At 46.3% G+C, this 22,475-nt stretch overlaps 1 protein-coding gene across 3 annotated transcripts in view; it reads left to right on the top strand.

Moving 5' to 3' along the window:
• The window catches only part of LOC106595143 (UTP--glucose-1-phosphate uridylyltransferase), a 61,338-nt gene that overhangs the window by 27,510 nt on the left and 11,353 nt on the right, over positions 1-22,475 (top strand). For all 3 annotated transcript variants that reach the window (XM_045687279.1, XM_045687275.1, XM_045687268.1), the window contains exons 4-8: positions 8,503-8,688; positions 12,028-12,161; positions 16,851-17,007; positions 17,647-17,787; positions 18,261-18,458. In XM_045687279.1, the coding sequence (XP_045543235.1) occupies positions 8,503-8,688; positions 12,028-12,161; positions 16,851-17,007; positions 17,647-17,787; positions 18,261-18,458 (816 nt within the window). The remainder of the gene's footprint in view (positions 1-8,502; positions 8,689-12,027; positions 12,162-16,850; positions 17,008-17,646; positions 17,788-18,260; positions 18,459-22,475) is intronic.

Below are 22,475 nucleotides of genomic sequence, written 5' to 3'. Positions count from 1 at the left end.
GAATTGTTTCAAATATTTTGTCACACCGGATAGGTGCAGTGAAATGGGTTGTTTTACATGGTCAGCCATAGTAGTATGGCTCCCTTGGAGTAATTTAGGGTTAAGTGCCTTGCTCAAAGGCACATTGACAGATTATTTTTCACCTTGTCGGCTCGGGTATTCGAACCAGCAACCTTTTTGTTACCGGCACAACGATAGAGAAGGGAGAGGTTGGCAAGAAGAAAGGGAACGAGGTAAGAGAGATGGAGAGAGGGGCATACTAAAAGTGAGAACAGAGAAAAGGTAGGTAGGACACTTCCTCATGTTGAATACAATACTCCAGCCAGGTTTCATAATGTCTTCATTACTTCCTCATGTTGAATACAATACTCCAGCCAGGTTTCATAATGTCTTCATTACTTCCTCATGTTGAATACAATACTCCAGCCAGGTTTCATAATGTCTTCATTACTTCCTCATGTTGAATACAATACTCCAGCCAGGTTTCATAATGTCTTCATTACTTCCTCATGTTGAATATAATACTCCAGCCAGGTTTCATGTCTTCGTTACTTCGTTATGTAGACAGAAAGTTGGTTATGGACATAGAATGACTTTAATTAGCACACACTTTGGGTTTGTTTGCTTTGCTTCAGCCTTCCAACAGGTAGAGTTAGCGATAATGACAGAATACTCACAAGCCTGAATCACCTCATTTTACCTCAGATTATTAGATTAGGGGTTCTTTAAACTTTTTCACTCAAATTAGAAATTGACCGTCCTCCCGTGACCTAAATTGTCCAACGAACCAAATTTAAGAAGCAACAGTGTGTGATTATAGATGTATTCTCATAACTGGCGACCTACCTCTGACATGCCCAGGGCCCACTGTGGGCCCCGAGTTTAAAAACCCTGACTTAGATCATCACAATGATAACTAAACCCTGACTTAGATCATCACAATGATAACTAAACCCTGACTTAGATCATCACAATGATAACTAAACCCTGACTTAGATCATCACAGTGATAACTAAACCCTGACTTAGATCATCACAGTGATAAACTAAACCCCTGACTTAGATCATCACAGTGATAACTAAACCCTGACTTAGATCATCACAATGATATCTAAACCCTGACTTAGATCATCACAGTGATAAACTAAACCCTGACTTAGATCATCACGGTGATAAACTAAACCCTGACTTAGATCATCACAGTGATAACTAAACCCCGACTTAGATCATCACAGTGATAACTAAACCCCGACTTAGATCATCACAGTGATAACTAAACCCCGACTTAGATCATCACAGTGATAAGTAAACCCCGACTTAGATCATCACAGTGATAAGTAAACCCTGACTTAGATCATCACAGTGATAAGTAAACCCTGACTTAGATTATCACAGTGATAACTAAACCCCGACTTAGATCATCACAGTGATAACAACTACTACAAACAGACTTTATTGAAGTGGAAGTATTCAAGGAGTTTATTTTCAAAGAAAGCAAGCTTAACTTGAGATTATAGCTGGCTAGAGATATGACAAACTGTCCTGCTGTAACTGCAGCACTATCCTCTTTCTCACTCACTCACTCACTCACTCACTCACTCACTCACTCACTCACTCACTCACTCACTCACTCACTCACTCACTCACTCACTCACTCACTCACTCACTCACTCACTCACTCACTCACTCACTCACTCACTTACTTACTTACTTACTCACTCACTGTGTATAACATAAGGACACCTGCTCTTTCCATGACAGACTGACCAGATGAATCCAGGTGGAAGCTATGATCCCTTATTTATGTCACTTGTTAAATTCACTTCAATCAGTGTAGAAGAAGGGGTGGAGACAGGTTAAAGAAGGATTTTTAAGCCTTGAGTCAATTGAGAGGAGGATTGTGTACAGTCATGGCCAAACGTTTTGAGAATGACACAAATATACATTTTCACAAAGTTTGCAGCTTCAGTGTCTTTAGATATTTTTGTCAGATGTTACTATGGAATACTGAAGTATAATTACAAGCATTTCATATATGTCAAAGGCTTTTATTGACAATTACATGAAGTTGATGCAAAGAGTCAATATTTGCAGTGTTGACCCTTCTTTTTCAAGACCTCTGCAATCCGCCCTGGCATGCTGTCAATTAACTTCTGGGCCACATCCTGACTGATGGCAGCCCATTCTTGCATAACCAATGCTTGGTGTTTGTCAGAATTTGTGGGTTTTTGTTTGTCCACACCCCTCTTGAGGATTGACCACAAATTCTCAATGGGATTAAGGTCTGGGGAGTTTCCTGGCCATGGACCCAAAATATCGATGTTTTGTTCCCCGAACCACTTAGCTATCACTTTTGCCTTATGGCAAGGTGCTCCATCATGCTGGAAAAGGCATTGTTCGTCATGAAACTGTTCCTGGATGGTTGGGAGAAGTTGTTCTCGGAGGATGTGTTGGTACCATTCTTTATTCATGGCTGTGTTCTTTGGCAAAATTGTGAGTGAGCCCACTCCCTTGGCTGAGAAGCAACCCCACACATGAATGGTCTCAGGATGCTTTACTGTTGGCATGACACAGGACTGATGGTAGCGCTCACCTTGTCTTCTCCGGACAAGCTTTTATCCAGATGCCCCAAACCATAGGAACGGGGATTCATCATAGAAAATGACTTTACCCCAGTCCTCAGCAGTCCTATCCCTGTACCTTTTGCAGAATATCAGTCTGTCCCTGATATTTTTCCTGGAGAGAAGTGGCTTCTTTGCTGCCCTTCTTGACACCAGGCCATCCTCCAAAAGTCTTCACCTCACTGTGCGTGCAGATGCACTCACACCTGCCTGCTGCCATTCCTGAGCAAGCTCTGTACTGGTGGTGCCTCGATCCTGCAGCTGAATCAACTTTAGGAGATGGTCCTGGCGCTTGCTGGACTTTCTTGGGCGCCCTGAAGCCTTCTTCACAACAATTGAACCGCTCTCCTTGAAGTTCTTGATGATCTGATAAATGGTTGATTTAGGTGCAATCTTACTGGCAGCAATATCCTTGCCTGTGAAGCCCTTTTTGTGCAAAGCAATGATGACGGCACGTGTTTCCTTGCAGGTAACCATGGTTGGCAGAGGAAGAACAATGATTCCAAGCACCACCCTCCTTTTGAAGCTTCCAGTTTGTTATTCGAACTCAATCAGCATGACAGAGTGATCTCCAGCCTTGTCCTCGTCAACACTCACAACTGTGTTAACGAGAGAATCACTGACATGATGTCAGCTGGTCCTTTTGTGGCAAGGCTGAAATGCAGTGGAAATGTTTTTGGGGGATTCAGTTAATTTGCATGGCAAAGAGGGACTTTGCAATTAATTGCAATTCATCTGATCACTCTTCATAACATTCTGGAGTATATGCAAATTGCCATCATACAAACTGAGGCAGCAGACTTAATGAAAATGAATATTTGTGTCATTCTCAAAACTTTTGGCCACGACTGTGTGTGTGCCTCGGGGGTGAAAGGGCAAGACAAAACATGTAAGTGCCTTTGAATGGGGTATGGTAGTAGGTGCCAGGCACAACGGTTTGTGTCAAGAACTGCAACACTGCTGGAGTTTCACAGTCAACAGAGTCCCATGTGTATCAAGAATGGTCCACCACCCAAAGGATATCCAGCCAACTTGACACAACTGTGTGAAGCATTTGCATCAACATGGGCCAGCATCCCTGTGGAATGCTTTCAACACCTTGTAGAGTCCATGACCTGATGAACTGAGGCTGTTTCTAATGTTTGGTGTACTCGGTGTGTATATCTCTATCTCTCTCTCTCTCTCTCTCTCTCTCTCTCTCTCTCTCTCTCTCTCTATCTCTCTCTCTCTCTAGCTCTATCTATCTCTCTCTCTCTAGCTCTATCTATCTCTCTCTCTAGCTCGATCTATCTCTCTCTCTCTCTCTAGCTCTATCTATCTCTCTCTCTCTCTCTCTCTCTCTCTCTTATGTCTCCCTCTCTATGTGGAATTGTCTGGTCACCATATGTCTGTGTGTGTTGTCATTGAGTCACATGGTTTGATTTAACTAACTCAGATGGGACAGTTTTTGTTTTGGGGAGAGGAAGGGGGGAGAGGGGTCAGGGCTGGACACTTGGCACACTCTGTAACATGTCATAGTGTGACTTGTTTGTGATGACACACATACACTAGTCTTCAGTCCACATTTAGGGAGAACCATCTAGAGGTAGTGATGTGTCCTCCTGTAACAGATTATGGGTAGATTCGTAGGGGTAGATTCCAGCACACACACATATGGTTCACATTTTCAGCTTTTTAGCTTTTGAACCGCCATGGCAAAGACCCCACTACCACAAGCAACAGAAGGATCTGAAGTCACTGGTTGAGAAATACACCACTCAATGGCTGGAGTCTTACTTGAAGAGCATTGCCTACATTTTGACGTTGCAGTTGTGAATACTCCAAAATCCATCTGGGCCCAGAAAACTAAGCACATTCTAATTCCCTAAGAGACCAGGTCCCAGATTCACATGTTCTTCTGGGCCCAGAACACTAAGCACATTCTAATTCCCTAAGAGACCAGGTCCCAGATTAACATGTTCGTCTGGGCCCAGAACACTAAGCACATTCTAATTCCCTAAGAGACCAGGTCCCAGATTCACATGTTCTTCTGGGCCCAGAACACTAAGCACATTCTAATTCCCTAAGAGACCAGGTCCCAGATTAACATGTTCGTCTGGGCCCAGAAAACTAAGCACATTCTAATTCCCTAAGAGACCAGGTCCCAGATTCACATGTTCTTCTGGGCCCAGAACACTAAGCACATTCTAATTCCCTAAGAGACCAGGTCCCAGATTAACATGTTCGTCTGGGCCCAGAACACTAAGCACATTCTAATTCCCTAAGAGACCAGGTCCCAGATTCATAAAATCATCTTAAAAATCAATGTCTTCTTAACTGCCATTTTTTCCTTAACTATAAACTTAAGCAAAGTTGCTATTCCTCAAAAAGGTTATTGGAAATGTTATTGCGATATTTCTTATGTTTCTCCTTAAGCAAAAAGTTAAGAAGAAATTAGATTCTTGAAAATAAAGTTATTGGAAATGTTCGTTAATTCCAAGATGGCTAAATCCTTGTCTTAAACTCAGGGCAGTGAAAGAAAATGCTCATGAAAGCAATGGAACATGTTTAATTCACACACAAACGTCATCTGAAAGTTTCAGTATTGATTATTTTAAAGTCAAGAACATGTTTTAGAACATTAATCTTAGTAAGAAATATGAGGATTTATTTGTGGCTTGTTTTTTTTGTTATTGTTATTTTAACTAAATGTTTTAGGCCTACTTATTTTTGGCCCATAAATGTTTGTATTTTGCAAACCTTTTTTGTTGATAAATAATTGTTTTATATCGAATGTTTGGTGTTAATGGATGGTTTAAAATGTTTATTTTAAAGAAATGTTTTAGGCCTACTTATTTTTGTTGATAAATGTTTTATATTGAATGATTGGTGTTAATGGATGGTGTAAAAACTAGATCAAACAAAAATACATTCTTTAAAATGAAAATACATTGTGGAAACTATAAAGACACCAGCCTAGGTATAGTATAGGCTTTATTCAGCCTTTAGCCTTTATATACAATATTCGGTCCATATGAACACATTTATATACAGTGCTGTGAAAAAGTATTTGCCCCCTTTCTGATTTTCTTCATTTTTGCATATTTTTTATACTAAATGTTATCAGCACTTCATCCAAAACCTAATATTATATAAAGGAAACATGCTCCCTTACACTCAATAAGTGGTTGTGCCACCATTAGCACCGATGACTGCAACCAAATGCTTCCTGTAGTTGTTGGATCAGTCTCTCACATCGCTGTGGAGGAATTTTGGCCCACTCTTGCATGCAGAACTGGTTTAACTCAGCGACACAGTTATACATTTTACTGACTCGTTTGTCATAGAACATTAAGTGTCTTGATGATCATCCAGGTGCTTCCTGCCAAACTTGGGTCAACATGCTGGATGAGATGGGTCCCATTATGTCTGGTTGAAAACTAAACATGCATTCCAAAACCTCAAGGTCAGCATGGTGGTGGGTTGTGATGGTTTGGGGATGCTTTGCTTGCTGCAGGACCTGGAGGACATGCCTTAATGAAAGGAACCAGGAATTCTGCTCTGTATCAGAGAATTCTACAGGAGAATGCTCCGTCTGTGAGTTGGAGGTGTCGTCCGCTGGGTCTTAGCAGCAAGACAAGGATCGAAACCACACACAATCAAGTCTACATGAAATGGCCAGCAATTTGAGGTTTTGGAATGGCCTAGTCAATGTCCAGACCTAATCCCAATTGAGATGTTGTGGCAGGACTTGAAACAAGCAGTTAATGCTTGAAAACCCACAAATGTTGTAGAGTTAAACCAGTTCTGCATGCAAGAGTGGGCCAAAATTCCTCCACAGCGATCTGAAAGCCTGCTCAACAACTACAGGAAGCATTTGGTTGCAGTCATTACAGCTAAAGGTGGCAAACCGGTTATTGAGTGTAAGGGGGCAATTATGTTTTCACACGGAAATTGTGGGTTGCATAACTTTGTTAATTAAATTAAATATTTGGAAACTCAGGTTCCCTTTATCTAATATTAAGTTTTGGTTGAAGATCTGATAACATTCAGTATTACAAAAATGCAAAAATAGAGAATCAGAAAGGGGGAAAATACTTTTTCACGGCACTGTGGGCCTACTCTACAATATTCTGCCCGTATGAACACATTTATTTTAGGCCACAATTAAATCTGTAAGTTACATGTACAATATTCTGCCCATATGAATGAATATTGAATTGAATGAAAAGCAGTAAACATAGACATTTAATAACAGACTCATGAACACAATCACGCATTAGTCTACAGCTGGTTTCACAGCTTCCCCGGCGCTTCATAGCTTCCCCGGCGCTTCATAGCTTCCCCGGGAAACTCAACGTATTGTAGCCACACGCAGACCAAAGAGTAGTGGAGGAAGGAATTCGCTTTTGCTGCAGTGTTCACGTTAAAATATTACACACTGCAGCGGTGCTTCGCACACATTCTCTCTCTTACACATACACACACACACACACACACATTCTCTCTCTTACACACACACACACACACACACACACACACACACACACACACACACACACACACACACACACACACACACACACACACACACACACACACACACACACACATTCTCTCTCTTACACACACACATACACACACACACACATTCTCTCTCTTACACACACACACACACACACATTCTCTGTTACACGTAGAGGATCTTTAGGGGAACAGGTGATTGTTTTGTTGTTGTTTTGGTTAAGCTATCCTCAGTGAGTGAAGGGATGCTAGAACGAGGAGCTCCCCCTCTGTCTTTGCAAGTTAAGGGCCAGTCTATGGGCTGAATGTCACCTCCCCTTCTGAAATTAGAAAGATGCTATCTACCTGTGGACTCGTGATTCGTCCGGAAGGATTTGCTGCTCTTTAGCTATTGGTGGTCACAGTAAAAAGACTGACCTACAGTACCATTTCTGCCCACCAGAGATTAGGTTAGAGCAGCTCCAGCCAACCATATACAGTATCTCCATAATAAGTGTTTTCAGGCTGTATCCAGTGTGTTGGGCTGTATCCAATGTGTGTTGGGCTGTATCCAGTGTGTGTTTGGCTGTATCCAGTGTGTGTCGGGCTCTATCCAGTGTGTGTCGGGCTGTATCCGGTGTGTCGGGCTGTATCCAGTGTGTCGGGCTTTATCCAGTGTGTGTTGGGCTGTATCCAGTGTGTGTCAGGCTGTATCCAGTGTGTGTCAGGCTGTATCCAGTGTGTGTCGGGCTGTATCCAGTGTGTCAGGCTCTAACCAGTGTGTGTCGGGCTGTATCCAGTGTGTGTCGGGCTGTATCCGGTGTGTGTTGGGCCTCAGATCCAGGCTCTGGTGTCTCAAAGCAGTGAGCAGGACATGAGTCATCACCACACAGGATGAGCCATGACCCTATGACCCTTCAGTTACTTAGGGTCAATCACACATGTACTCATGTAAAACACACACACACACACACACACACACACACACACACACACACACACACACACACACACACACACACACACACACACACACACACACACACACACAGGACATCTGTTTAAGATTTGACGGTCCTGGGTGCTCCTTCTCATTATGTATAGTTGTGAGCCTCCAGCTATCTGTTTAAAATGCCAGACCTTATTGATTCAAGCTGAATGCAGGGTTCTGGGTGTGTTATAGTCCTGTCAAAGATTACACTCTTTCCTTTGTCTTCAGAAATGAACAAAAAAAAGTTGTGTGGTTTCATTTCTTCCCTAGTCCTTTTTCAGTCCTTTTTCAGTCCCTGAGTCTCCATAGATTAAATGTCAAGATAAGATCCCCCTCAACCCACATCAGAAGTGTTACCACATACATTACCCAAGGGAACATATTAAATGTCTCTCCTCTCTCTCCACAGATCCAGCCCTATGATAAGATAGCAGCGCTGCCCCTGCCGGACAGCCTGGCAGACAGTCTCAACAAGCTGGTGGTAGTCAAGTTGAATGGAGGCCTGGGGACCAGCATGGGCTGTAAAGGCCCCAAGAGCCTCATCAGCGTCCGCAACGAGAACACTTTCCTGGACCTCACCGTGCAGCAGATAGAGGTACCTGTCCTCAATATGTTGTTAGAATGTCATAAGCAGTCATAGACATGCCATAGACATGTCATAAGCAGCCATAGAGCTGTCATAAGCAGCCATAGACATGTCATAAGCAGTCATAGACATGTCATGGGCATATCTGGCTCCTGAGTGGCGCAGGCACTGCATCTCAGCGGTTCAAGGCACTGCATCTCAGCGGTCTAAGGCACTGCATCTCAGCGGTCTAAGGCACTGCATCTCAGCGGTCTAAGGCACTGCATCTCAGCGGTCTAAGGCACTGCATCTCAGCGGTCTGAGGCACTGCATCTCAGCGGTCTAAGGCACTGCATCTCAGCGGTCTAAGGCACTGCATCTCAGCGGTTCAAGGCACTGCATCTCAGCGGTCTGAGGCACTGCATCTCAGCGGTCTGAGGCACTGCATCTCAGTGCTTGAGGCGTCCCTAATGACCCTGGTTCAATTCCAGGCTGTATCACAACCAGCCGTGATTGGGAGTCCCATAGGTCGGTGCACAATTGGCCCAGCGTCATCTGGGTTTGGCCGGTGTAGGCCGTCGTTGTAAATAAGAATTTGTTCTTAACTGACTTGCCTAGTTAAATAAAGGTTAAAACATTATTGTTTTATTACATAAGAGTTGTGATAACTGTCATTATATCATTATAACTTACTCATAATGACTTGTTATAACAGATATGTGCCACAGGAATGTTGTACGCATAACATAAGAGACATCATAAGAATTGTATAGTGGTTACATTTCATTACCCTCAAACCCATCTCTGAAAACGTACCAAACCAAGTGGCTGGGCTGGACTGGGCTGGGCTGTCGATGGGCTGGGCTGGACTGGGCTGGTCTGGACTGGACAGGGCTGAGCTGGGCTGGGCTGGACTGGGCTGTCGGTGGGCTGGACTGGACTGGGCTGAGCTGAGCTGTAGCTGGGCTGGACTGGGCTGGGCTGTCGGTGGGCTGGGCTGGGCTGGGCTGGGCTGGACTGGCCTACTGGGCTGGGCTGGGCTGGACTGGGCTGGGCTGTCGGTGGGCTGGACTGGGCTGGGCGGGACTGGGCTGGGCTGTCGGTGGGCGGGACTGGGCTGGGCTGGACTGGGCTGGGCTGTCGGTGGGCTGAACTGGGCTGGGCGGGACTGGGACTGGGCTGGGCTGTCGGTGGGCTGGGCGGGATTGGGCTGGGCTGTCGGTGGGCGGGACTGGGCTGGGCGGGACTGGGCTGGGCGGGACTGGGCTGGGGTGTCGGTGGGCTGGGCTGAAGCAAGGACTCCAGATTATGACTTTAATGAGGGAGAGACGACTGGACACACACACACATAGATACACATAGATACACTCAGTAGCCTTGTGGTTAAAGTGTCTGTCCTGAGATTGGAAGGTTGTGGGTTCATTTCCCAGTCGAGTCATACCAAATGCTCTTCAAATGAGTAATTCATGTTTGTCCCGTGTGGCTCAGTTGGTAGAGCATGGTGTTTGCAACGCCAGGGTTGTGGGTTCGATTCCCTCGGGGGACCAGTACGGAGAAAAAGAAAAAAAAATGTATGCATTCACTACTGTAAGTCGCTCTGGATAAGAGCGTCTGCTAAATGACTAAAATGTAAAATGTAATAGACACAGAGAGAGAGAGAGATGACTGAGAAGCTTTACTCAGGGGACAGGGCGGAGGTGGGAGTTGGTCAACATTTTCTCCCTAAATGGCCTGATTCACAGTGGAGGTAATATGCCTATATCTGGAGGGTAGAATGACTGTCCCAGAACCACTGGGGTGTCAGACAGACACAGGACACAGTGTGTGGAGGGGGGAAGAGTGTTCATGACGTGGATGTTGATTATGGCAGCCCCCCCTCACCTCTCTGGTTCAGAGGGGTTGGGTTAAATGTGGAACACATATTTCAGTTGAATGCTTTCAGTTGTTCTCTTTTCCTTTCCCTTTGCATGCAGCCGTTACACAACACACACACACACACACACACACACACACACACACACACACACACACACACACACACACACACATATACAGACAACCACACACAAGTCCGCAAACAAATACCGCCTCTCTCTTGCTCTGACACACACACACCTCTCAGATCCAGCACACTGCCCTCTCTGTCCCCCCTCTGCCTGGCCAAACCCACAGACCTGCCCATAGAATAACAGCTCTCCTTTCAGCCAGACTGCCTGCAGTCCTTAGAGAGCTTTACACAGACCCTCAGCTGATCTTCTAATATACTCAACCAAAATATAAGGATCATGCTGTTTAATCAACTTGAGAGAGAGATACATAATACCACATTTATAATGTCTTTATTCTTTTGGAACTTCTGTGTGTGTAATGTTTACTGTTCATTTTTATTGTTTATTTCACTTTGTATTTTATCTACTTCACTTGCTTTGACAATGTTAACATATGTTTCCCATGCCAATAAAACCCATGGGGGGGGGGGGCATGTGCTTGTAATTTGGAGAGAGGGTGAGGGAGAGAAGGGCTGTTTTCTTAATCCACAGAACCTCTTTATCCCTCCTCTCTAGTCTGCTGACCTTTCTGCTCTGTCCTGGGAAATGGGAGTTCATAACTTCCCAAAATTCATAAAACGAAACTTAAAATGATTGCACTAAATCTAAACCAACATCCTACAGTGGAATAGATCCTGTGACGCTGACTTGTTGTGCCAGTCAGAGTGTGTGATTTCCTGATAGTTACATTGTTTGGGTCATATCCTGGTAGTTACATTGGTTGGTAGTGGAGCTGAACTTCACACGACCCCACCTCTCCTAGGACAGTCCCACCCTTAATGACCTCATAAAGCCGAGACGAACCTCAACCAGCCTGGTTGCTTCATAAACTCCACCACACACCCACACAGTTTGGTAACGGTTTACTGTAACAACCCCTCCCTCATTAAAGTCTGGACTCTAGAGTCTTCGGGCTTGTTCAGCATTGCAGCCGACTGGGCAGCCCGACTGCCGACTAACTGACCTACAAATCACCTTGCATCATAAATAACTACTCATTATGATTTGTCAATCAGTCAGTCACAATGCACCTCGGATGTGATGCTCTCCAACACTGCCATTGCATTAGCTCCACCCAGCCTTTCACTTGGTTTGCTGTGGCCAGTATGCCCGCCAAGCACTCCTTTCACCTGTTCTCAATCCAATATGGCCGCCAAGCACTCCTTTCACCTGTTCTCAATCCAATATGGCCGCCAAGCACTCCTTTCAACTGTTCTCAATCCAATATGGCCGCCAAGCACTCCTTTCACCTGTTCTCAATCCAATATGGCCGCCAAGCACTCCTTTCACCTGTTCTCAATCCAGTATCTTTTTCCCTCAGCACTTGAACAAGAAGTACAACACAGACGTTCCTCTGGTCTTGATGAACTCCTTCAACACGGATGAAGACACCAAGAAGATCCTTCAGAAATACACACACCACCGTGTCAAGATACACACCTTCAACCAGAGCAGGTAACACACGCACCACAGTATGTCTCATATCTTGCTGGATCAGAATATATGAGACATACTGGACATTAAACTGGACATCCTGTTTGTAGCGGTAATGAATGGACTCTAAAGACTTAAAGGAAAAATCCAACCAAAACCACTCATTCCTTTCATTTACAGTGTTAAATAACACTATGTGAGTATGTGTGTGAAAAGTAGCTAAACTTGTGATTATTTAAATATTTAATTTTGCCGTTATAATAAGGTTGGTAGCAACATGGAAAATCATTGTGGAAATCTGTTGCAGTTCATGTCAACTACAAAATCCACAATGCAATGCTCTCTCTATGAGCTGGCTGACTAGCTAGCAAGGAAACATAGCTACACACAATAATACCAAAGACAATATCAGCATGTAAAGTAGATAGTTAGCTGTAAAATTGCCTTAACAAACTGCACTATCAATTATGACCCACCACCTGGATTCGGTCCTATGTAGCAACATTTGAAATGTAGAAGTTTTTTACATTGGATAAAAGTAGAGACTGGGCTAGAAAATGGTATATCATACTACTACCAATACAAACATTGTCATAGCTGTAGTATGAATCTGCAGGTAGCTAAAGCTAACCAACTAGGTTCAATGTTAGCTAGCATTGCAAATAGTTTCTGATTCAAATAATATTACTGCACAGATTATACGTTAAATCGTGATTATACGTTAGATAGCGAACCAGCAAGCTAACGTTCGCTAGCTAGCAAACAGTACGCTTTAACTTGCAATGAAAACGACTTTCTGACAAAATTAGAAACTTAGAATATCTGAAATTGTAGCTAAACTCTTAACGGTGTACACGAATGAACGCTTCACGGCAGACCGGAACCATTTAACTCAGTTTTGTTTGTAGCTACGTCTTGTTTGTCAGCGTTGTGTCAAGTCTCTCCGGTTCACACAGACCGTGGCGTGTGCAAAAACTGATCTGTCGATAGCGCCTGCTAAATTCAGGGCATTAAAGAGAAAAGTAGCTAAACTTTTGTAGTTCTCCATGGCTAACATTATATCTTTCAAAAACGCTACAGTAGAAAGGACTATCAACATATACAGTATTGAGCAGCTCACGTTATAGACAGAAGTATGCTACATGGCAGACCAATCCCAACTCATCTCCCGGCATGTCCAGCCCATTCATTATGTTAGCCAATCAGTGCTACCAGTTAGGTTCCTGTCTTTTTACGTGGCTAAACCAACTAGTCTCGTAATTTAACAATTTTATTCATATTTACAGATGGAATACAAGTTTGTTATTAATGCACATGAAAGTTCACATGTTCCAGAAGGCATTTCTGCCATGCTACGTCATTGGGCTCCACGGTGCATTGTGGGCAATTCCTGGACAAGGAGCGCTCTCCTTCAAGGAGTGAATGGGATTCTATTGGACGCTAGCTCAAAAACCCAACATTAGCACCAATTTCGTCAACCAGAAGTACAACATTACAATACTTTTCAGAGATGTGAGATAATTAACTTGCTATCTGTAATATCATATAGCTTAGGAATCGTGACATTACGTACTTTCGAGAGAAATAGTTTCTCGATATATACACTGACTTTGAAGGGATTGCGTTACAATTAGCTTAGACGCAGCATGACAACGTGAAGGCGATTTGTCCCAGTCTGCTGGGTGGGGCGTTATATTTTTCATTATTCATCTCCTTTCTATAATATCTCAGGCAACAGCACCATGCAATGCACCCTGGAATAAAGAGGCAGACAAATAGGAAAAATGTGCTAGATAGACCCTCCGTTAAATTCCACATTTCTTGAGGTAGGAATATCGCAAAAATATAATCAATGTCTTATTTGAGAGAAGACATTCCCCAGAGTTATGTCATCGGCCAGTATTGCAATTTGATATGTCTGATAGACGTTTTTGTGATCTAAAAGTCGTTTTCCTGTTAACTTCCTGTGTAGTCAGAGGAACTTTATCACAGTGCTACGTCATAGCAGCCGGATTTCTGCCTGCTTCAACGCCAATAACTCAGATACATATGAAAACATGAAATGACCCAGGGAATCTATAGAACATCACTCAGAGATGCACAAAAACAGTATAACATTCAAGATGGGTGAACCTTTCCTTTTAAGCAGTGGACTGTTGAATTGGACTGTAGACTAAAAGTCTTGTAGTGTTAATATTTTATCAGCCTCTTCAAGGAGGGCTTTACCTCAGAAGCTCCTACGCCTCTGGAATACAATCAAACACAAAGTGAGGATCAAGCAGGAGTGTGTCAAAAAGCCTGGTCAGATGACAACTCTATCCTCTTTTAATGAGGCCCCTTCCCTCTCCTCCCCCTTCCTTCCCTCTCCTCTGCTCCCCCCATTTTCCCTTTCCTCTCCACCCCCTTCCTTCCCTCTCCTCTCCTTTCTTCCCCTCCTTCCCTTCCCTCACCTCCCCCTTCCCTCTCCTCTCCTCTCCCTTCCCTCCCCCTTCTACCCCTTCTCTCTTCTCTCCCTTCCCTCTCCTCCCCCTTCCACTTCCCTCTCCTCCCCTTCCCTCTCCTCCCCTACCCTCTCCTCTCCTTCCCTACCCTCTCCCCCCTACCCTCTCCTCCCCTACCCTCTCCTCTCCTCCCCTTCCCTCTCCTCCCCTTCCCTCTCCTCCCCTTCCCTCTCCTCTCCTTCTCTACCCTCTCCTCTCCCTACCCTCTCCTCTCCTTCCCTACCCTCCCCTCCCCTCTCCTCTCCCTACCCTCTCCTCTCCTCCCCTTCCCTCTCCTCCCCTTCCCTCTCCTCCCCCTCTCCTCCCCTTCCCCTTCCCTCTCCTCCCCTTCCCTCTCCTCCCCTTCCCTCTCCTCTCCTTCCCTCTCCTCTCCTCCCTACCCTCTCCTCTCCTACCCTCTCCTCCCCTCTCCTCTCCTCTCCTCCCCTACCCTCTCCTCTCCTTCCCTATCCTCTCCTCCTCCCCTCTCCTCTCCTACCCTCCCTACCCTCTCCTCCCCTTCCCTCTCCTCCCCTTCCCTCTCCTCCCTACCCTCTCCTCTCCCTCCCCTCTCCCTCTCCTCCCCTACCCTCTCCTCCCCTCCCTCTCCTCCCCTACCCTCTCCTCCCCTTCCCTCTCCTCTCCTCCCTCCCCTTCCCTCTCCTCCCCTACCCTCTCCTCCCCCTCCCCTCTCCTCTCCTCCCCCTTCCCTCTCCTCCCCTACCCTCTCCTCCCTCCCTCTCCTCCCCTCCCTCTCCTCCTCCCTCCCCTTCCCTCTCCTCCCCTCTCCTCTCCTCCCCTACCCTCTCCTCCCCTCCCCCTCCCTCTCCTCCCCTTCCCTCTCCTCCCCTACCCTCTCCTCCCCTCTCCTCCCCTCCTCCCTCTCCTCCCCTACCCTCTCCTCCCCTACCCTTCTCCCTCTCCTCCCTACCCTACCCTCTCCTCCCCTACCCTCTCCTCCCCCCTCTCCTCCCCTACCCTCTCCTCCTCCCCTACCCTCTCCTCCCTCCCCCTCCTCCCTCTCCCTCCCCCTCCCCCTACCCTCTCCTCCCCTACCCTCTCCTCCCCTACCCCTCCTCTCCTCCCCTACCCTCTCCTCCTCCCCCTCCCTTCCCTCTCCTCCCCTACCCTCTCCTCCCCCTTCCCTCTCCTCCCCTACCCTCTCCTCCCCTCTCCCTCTCCTCCCCTACCCTCTCCTCCCCCTCCCCTCCCTCTCCTCCCCTACCCTCTCCTCCCCTACCCTCTCCTCCCCTTCCCTCTCCTCCCCTCCCCTCCCTCTCCTCCCCTTCCCTCTCCTCCCCTACCCTCTCCTCCCCTACCCTCTCCTCCCCTACCCTCTCCTCCCCCTACCCTCTCCTCCCCTACCCTCTCCTCCCCTCCCCTCTCCCTCCCCTACCCTCTCCTCCCCCTCCCTCTCCTCCCCTACCCTCTCCTCCCCCTACCCTCTCCTCCCCTTCCCTCTCCTAGGCCCCTACCCTCTCCTCCCCTACCCTCTCCTCTCCCTCTCCTCCCACCCTTCCCTCTCCTAGTCTCCTCCACCCTTCCCTCTCCTCCTCCCTCTCCTCCCTCCCCTCCCTCCCTCCCCCCTCCCTCCCTCCCCCCCCTCCTCCCTCTCCTCCCCTCCCTCCCTCCCCTCCCCTCCCCTCCCCTCCCCCTCCCTCCCCCCCCCCCCCCCCTTCTCCCTCCCCTCCCCTCCCCCCCCCCCCCTCCCCCCCCCCTCCCCCCCCCCCCCCCCCCCCCCTCCCCCCCCCCCCCCCTCCTGTCCGCCCCGTACCCCCCCTCTCCCACCTCCCGCCCTCTCCTCCTGTCCTCTGTCCCAGGTACCCCGTGTTAATAAAGGAAGAGACCCTCCCTCCCTCTGTCCCAAAGAGACCCCGTGTTAATAAAGAGTCCCTCCTCTGTCCCAGGTCCCCGTGTTCATAAAGAGCCCTTGTCCTGTCCTCTGTCCCAGGTACCCCCGTGTTAATAAAGAGTCCCCTCCTGTCCCTCTGTCCCAGGTACCCCGTGGTAATAAAGAGTCCCTCCCTCGTCCCTCCCTCCCAGGTCCCCCGTGTTATAAAGAAGTCCCTCCTGTCCTCTCTCCCATCTCCCCTCCCTCTCTCTCCTCTGTCCCAGGTACCCCCGTGTTAATAAAGAGTCCCTCTGTCCCAGGTACCCCCGTGTTAATAAAGAGTCCCTCTGTCCCAGGTACCCCCGTGTTAATAAAGAGTCCCTCTGTCCTCTGTCCCAGATACCCCCGTATTAGTAAAGAGTCCCTCCTGCCTGTGGCCACAGACATTGGTATGACGGGTGAGAATGCTGACGTGTGGTATCCTCCTGGCCATGGGGACATCTACGCCAGCTTCTACAACTCTGGTCTGCTGGATCAGCTCATCACAGAGGGCAAGGTACGCACGCACGCACGCACAGAGGCAAGGCACGCACACACACACAGAGGCAAGGTACACACACGCGCACACACACGCACACACACACACACACACACACACAGAGGGCAAGGTACGCACGCACACACACGCACGCACACACACGCACGCACACAGAGGCAAGGTAACCACCATATCTGCAACACTGACCTCTTTTTAAGGAAAATACTTATTTTATTTATACAATTTGTAAATTATATTAAATAATTCAGCCTTTGCTGCTATTGATATTGTGTTTGTCTTGTGTAAAACCACAGGGGAGCAAAGTCAAACAACTGAGTTCCAAAGCACCAATATACCACAGGAGGTTGGTGGCACCTTAATTGGGGAGGACGGGCTTGCGGTAATGGCTGGAGCAGAATCAGTGGAACGGTATCAAATACATCACACATGGTTTCCATGGTTTCCATGGGTTTGATGCCATTCCGTTAGCTCCGTTCCAGACATTATTATGAGCCGTCCTCCCCTCAGCAGCCTCCTGTGAAATATACACTGAGTATACCAAACCTTAGGAACACTTTCCTAATATTGAGTTGCACCCCAGGAAGACTCTCAGGTATGGGATCCTAATAAAATACCAAAATACCCCCCCCTCTTCAGGAGTACATCTTTGTGTCTAACATTGATAACCTGGGTGCTACGGTGGACCTGAACATCCTGCATCACCTGGTGAGCCAGCCCAACGGGAAACGCTGTGAGTTCATCATGGAGGTCACAGACAAGACCCGCGCTGACGTCAAGGTGGGTGGCAGGAGGAGGAAGACGGCGGCCATGTTGTGGTCTCTGTTAGTGCTTTATTCTGTCTTCCTGCTTTATTCCCCTCACTATTAACACTTTATCATTTTATTCAGACTTTATAAACAGTTGATTCAATTGTTGTTAATTCATCCAATTGTTTGTTAATTCATAGGTGGAATTGGTTTAAATATCTTTTTTTTTTCACTTTTAAATTAATGATATATAGCCATTTATTTTTAAAGACTATAACGTATAAATAAATATATGCGTTGTACGTATATACTAGTATACCTGTTCCTATAAAAAACCTCTGTCTTTCTCTTGCTCTCTCTGTCTCTCTCTCTCTCTCTCTCTCTCTCTCTCTCTGTGTCTCTGTCTCTCTCTCTGTGTGTCTCTGTCTCTCTGTCTCTGTCTCTCTGTCTTTCTCTGTGTCTCTCTCTGTCTCTCTGTCTCTCTCTGTCTCTCTGTCTCTCCAGGGCGGTACTCTTATTCAGTATGATAACAAGCTGCGTCTGCTAGAGATAGCCCAGGTCCCCAAGGCCCATGTAGATGAGTTCAAATCAGTCACCAAGTTTAAGATCTTCAACACCAACAACCTGTGGATCTCTCTGGGCGCCATCAAGAGGCTGCAGGAGCAGAACGCCATGGACATGGAGATCATCGTTAACCCCAAGGTGAGAGGCCAGATGGGCAGGCATACACACACACACACACCGTGCAGATTGCGTGCGGTTTGTGCATAGGTCAACACACACACACACACACACACACACACACACACACACACACACACACACACACACACACACACACACACACACACACACACACAAATCATTTAGCTCGGTACAGTTTGATGCTGTTTCGGTCAAGGCAGTCCAGCTCAGGTCAGACCAGTTGAATGTATATATTCTATGTCTCAGAATGCCTAATAGAATTGTCTGAGCTCCTTATCCATAGGTTGGATCCTCTAAATGGATAATAGTCTCATTTCAACAGCTGACAATATTGAATAAATCAACTGTAAACTTGTCAATGAGGAGGCAGAGAGACGTGGTGCACAATTCCTCTTCAGTTACACTCAAAACACCCGCTCTGTTCCCACACCGCTCATCCCGTAAAGGAGGAAAAAGTTCAGTATTTGGTCCCATATTCATAACACGAAATGACTACATCAAGCTTTGTGCCCAATAGAAATGAATGGTAAATAATGTATTGTGTCATTTTGGAGTCACTTCTATTGTAAATAAGAATATAATATGTTTCTAAACACTTCTACATTAATGTGGATACTACCATGATTACAGATGGTCCTGAATTAATCATGAATAATGATGAGTGAGAAAGTTACAGATGCACAAATATCATACCCTCCCAGAATGCTAACCTCCCCTGTTATTGAAAGGGTGAGACGTTAGCATGTCTTGGGGGTATGCTAACCTCCCATGTTATTGAAAGGGTGAGATGTTAGCATGTCTTGGGGGGTATGCTAACCTCCCCTGTTATTGAAAGGCTGAGATGTTAGCATGTCTTGGGGGTATGTTAACCTCCCCTGTTATTGTAAGGGTGGGATGTTAGCATGTCTTAGGGGTATGCTAACCTCCCCTGTTATTGAAAGGCTGAGGTGTTAGCATGTCTTGGGGGTATGCTAACCTCCCCTGTTATTGTAAGGCTGAGATGTTAGCATGTCTTGGGGGTATGCTAACCTCCCCTGTTATTGTAAGGGTGGGATGTTAGCATGTCTTGGGGGTATGCTAACCTCCCCTGTTATTGGAAGGGTGGAATGTTAGCATGTCTTGGGGGTATGCTAACCTCCCCTGTTATTGTAAGGGAGAGATGTTAGCATGTCTTGGGGGTATGATATTTGTGCGTCCGTAAACTTTCTCATTCATCATTATTCATCAAATACCCTCAAATTAAAGCTGACAGTCTGCACTTTAACCTCATAGTCATTGTATCATTTAAAATCCAAAGTGCTGGACTACAGAGCCAAAACAACAAAACATTTGTCACTGTCCCAATACTTTTGGAGCTCCCTGTATGTATAGAAAAGTGCTGCCTATAGAGGGACACCACCACGCCGTTCCAGAGGACAACCCTTCTCAATACATGATGCCCTGCAGTCTCACTAAAGCCCAGAGGACAACCCTTCTCCATAAATGATGCCCTGCAGTCTCACTAAAGCCCAGAGGACAACCCTTCTCCATAAATGATGCCCTGCAGTCTCACTAAAGCCCAGACGACAACCCTTCTGCAGATAAAGAGTGTTTGTGTGGATGGGTGCGTGAGTCTGCATGTGTGAATGGCTGTATTATCTAAGAATACACTTCTCATTTAACTGAGAGGTTCTGTGTGTGTGTGTGTGTGTGTGTGTGTGTGTGTGTGTGTGTGTGTGTGTGTGTGTGTGTGTGTGTGTGTGTGTGTGTGTGTGTGTGTGTGTGTGTGTGTGTGTGTGTGTGTGTGTGTGTGTGTGTGTGTGTGTGTGTGTGTGTGTGTGTGTGTGTGTGTGTGTGTGTGTGGTAGTTAATTTCTTTACTATCAAATGAGGAGAGACAAACTTAACACACAAGTCAGAGTTATACTTAAACTAAATCTTTATTAGTGAAAGCTTTGCAATAGCTGGTTGACGAATCACCCTCAGATGATTCGTTGAGAGCCCCGAGACAAAAGTAAAGGTTTTTTATAGCTAAGATACACGACGAACAACAGATATAGAGAATGGTCACAAGGTTAAGATCTGTATGAAAGATATCTATAATTCATAGCAGACAGTATCTGCTGTAAAAACAGTTTTCAGTGTATAGAGACCAGAGTCTGGCCCTCCGACTCCAAACTGGAACCATCTCTCCCTGGTACGGTATAGAACAGAAACATTAACTCATGCTCTGGAATGCTCTTTAGGTTTTATCACCCAAAAGACATGGTGAATCTCCTGTCAGTGTTATCTCCCAGAGGCCCGTCCTCAGTAGAACACACACAATATATAGAATACTCTATTCTGTTGAATAAAACAACCATTTGATGCAATAAAAGTATTATAACATAGTCTTGCAATTTTGTTCTCACAGTGTGTGCATAGACACATTCATGTACCGTGTATATTTGTCTCTCATTTCACTGCCCTGAGACATTACAGAGCGGCGCTGCCCTGAGACATTACAGAGCGGCACTGCCCTGAGACATTACAGAGCGGCGCTGCCCTGAGACATTACAGAGCGGCGCTGCCCTGAGACATTACAGAGCGGCGCTGCCCTGAGACATTACAGAGCGGCGCTGCCCTGAGACATTACAGAACGGCGCTGCCCTGAGACATTACAGAGCGGCGCTGCCCTGAGACATTACAGAGCGGCGCTGCCCTGAGACATTACAGAGTGGTGGGAAAGCAGAACATTGTTGATTTGTCTCCTAACAGTCTGTCTCCTAGAGGTTTACTAACACCAAGGTAAACACTACAACTCCAGTCTGTCTCCTAGAGGTTTACTAACACCAAGGTAGACACTACAACTCCAGTCTGTCTCCTAGAGGTTTACTAACACCAAGGTAAACACTACAACTCCAGTCTGTCTCCTAGAGGTTTACTAACACCAAGGTAAACACTACAACTCCAGTCTGTCCTGTAGAGGTTTACTAACACCAAGGTAAACACTACAACTCCAGTCTGTCTCCTAGAGGTCGACTAATACCAAGGTAACCACTACAACTCCAGTCTGTCTCCTAGAGGTCGACTAATACCAAGGTAACCACTACAACTCCAGTCTGTCTCCTAGAGGTCGACTAATACCAAGGTAACCACTACAACTCCAGTCTGTCTCCTAGAGGTCGACTAATACCAAGGTAACCACTACAACTCCAGTCTGTCTCCTAGAGGTCGACTAATACCAAGGTAACCACTACAACTCCAGTCTGTCTCCTAGAGGTTTACTAATACCAAGGTAACCACTACAACTCCAGTCTGTCTCCTAGAGGTCAACTAATACCAAGGTAACCACTACAACTCCAGTCTGTCTCCTAGAGGTCGACTAATACCAAGGTAACCACTACAACTCCAGTCTGTCTCCTAGAGGTTTACTAATACCAAGGTAACCACTACAACTCCAGTCTGTCTCCTAGAGGTCGACTAATACCAAGGTAACCACTACAACTCCAGTCTGTCTCCTAGAGGTTTACTAATACCAAGGTAACCACTACAACTCCAGTCTGTCTCCTAGAGGTCGACTAATACCAAGGTAACCACTACAACTCCAGTCTGTCTCCTAGAGGTTGACTAATACCAAGGTAACCACTACAACTCCAGTCTGTCTCCTAGAGGTCGACTAATACCAAGGTAACCACTACAACTCCAGTCTGTCTCCTAGAGGTCGACTAATACCAAGGTAACCACTACAACTCCAGTCTGTCTCCTAGAGGTTTACTAATACCAAGGTAACCACTACAACTCCAGTCTGTCTCCTAGAGGTCAACTAATACCAAGGTAACCAGTGGTAACCTGCCTTACATGGATAGATCCTAGGCTAGTGTAGATTTATCCCCCTCATATTTTCAGATTGGGGGTGTGTCCCAATAATCTCTCCTTCCTGAAGTGTTCACCCGTTCACTATCCACATATTGAAAAGCATTGGATTGTTGTAGATGTCTACAGGGACATTCCACCATTTCCTTATACCAGTCATTCCCTTCTAAATCTTTGAAGG

The sequence above is a fragment of the Salmo salar genome, chromosome ssa01 (assembly GCF_905237065.1).
Source record: "Salmo salar chromosome ssa01, Ssal_v3.1, whole genome shotgun sequence".
NCBI lineage: Eukaryota > Metazoa > Chordata > Actinopteri > Salmoniformes > Salmonidae > Salmo > Salmo salar.
The sequence above is the reverse complement of the archived record's forward strand: the minus strand, read 5'-3'. Positions and strand labels throughout refer to the sequence as shown.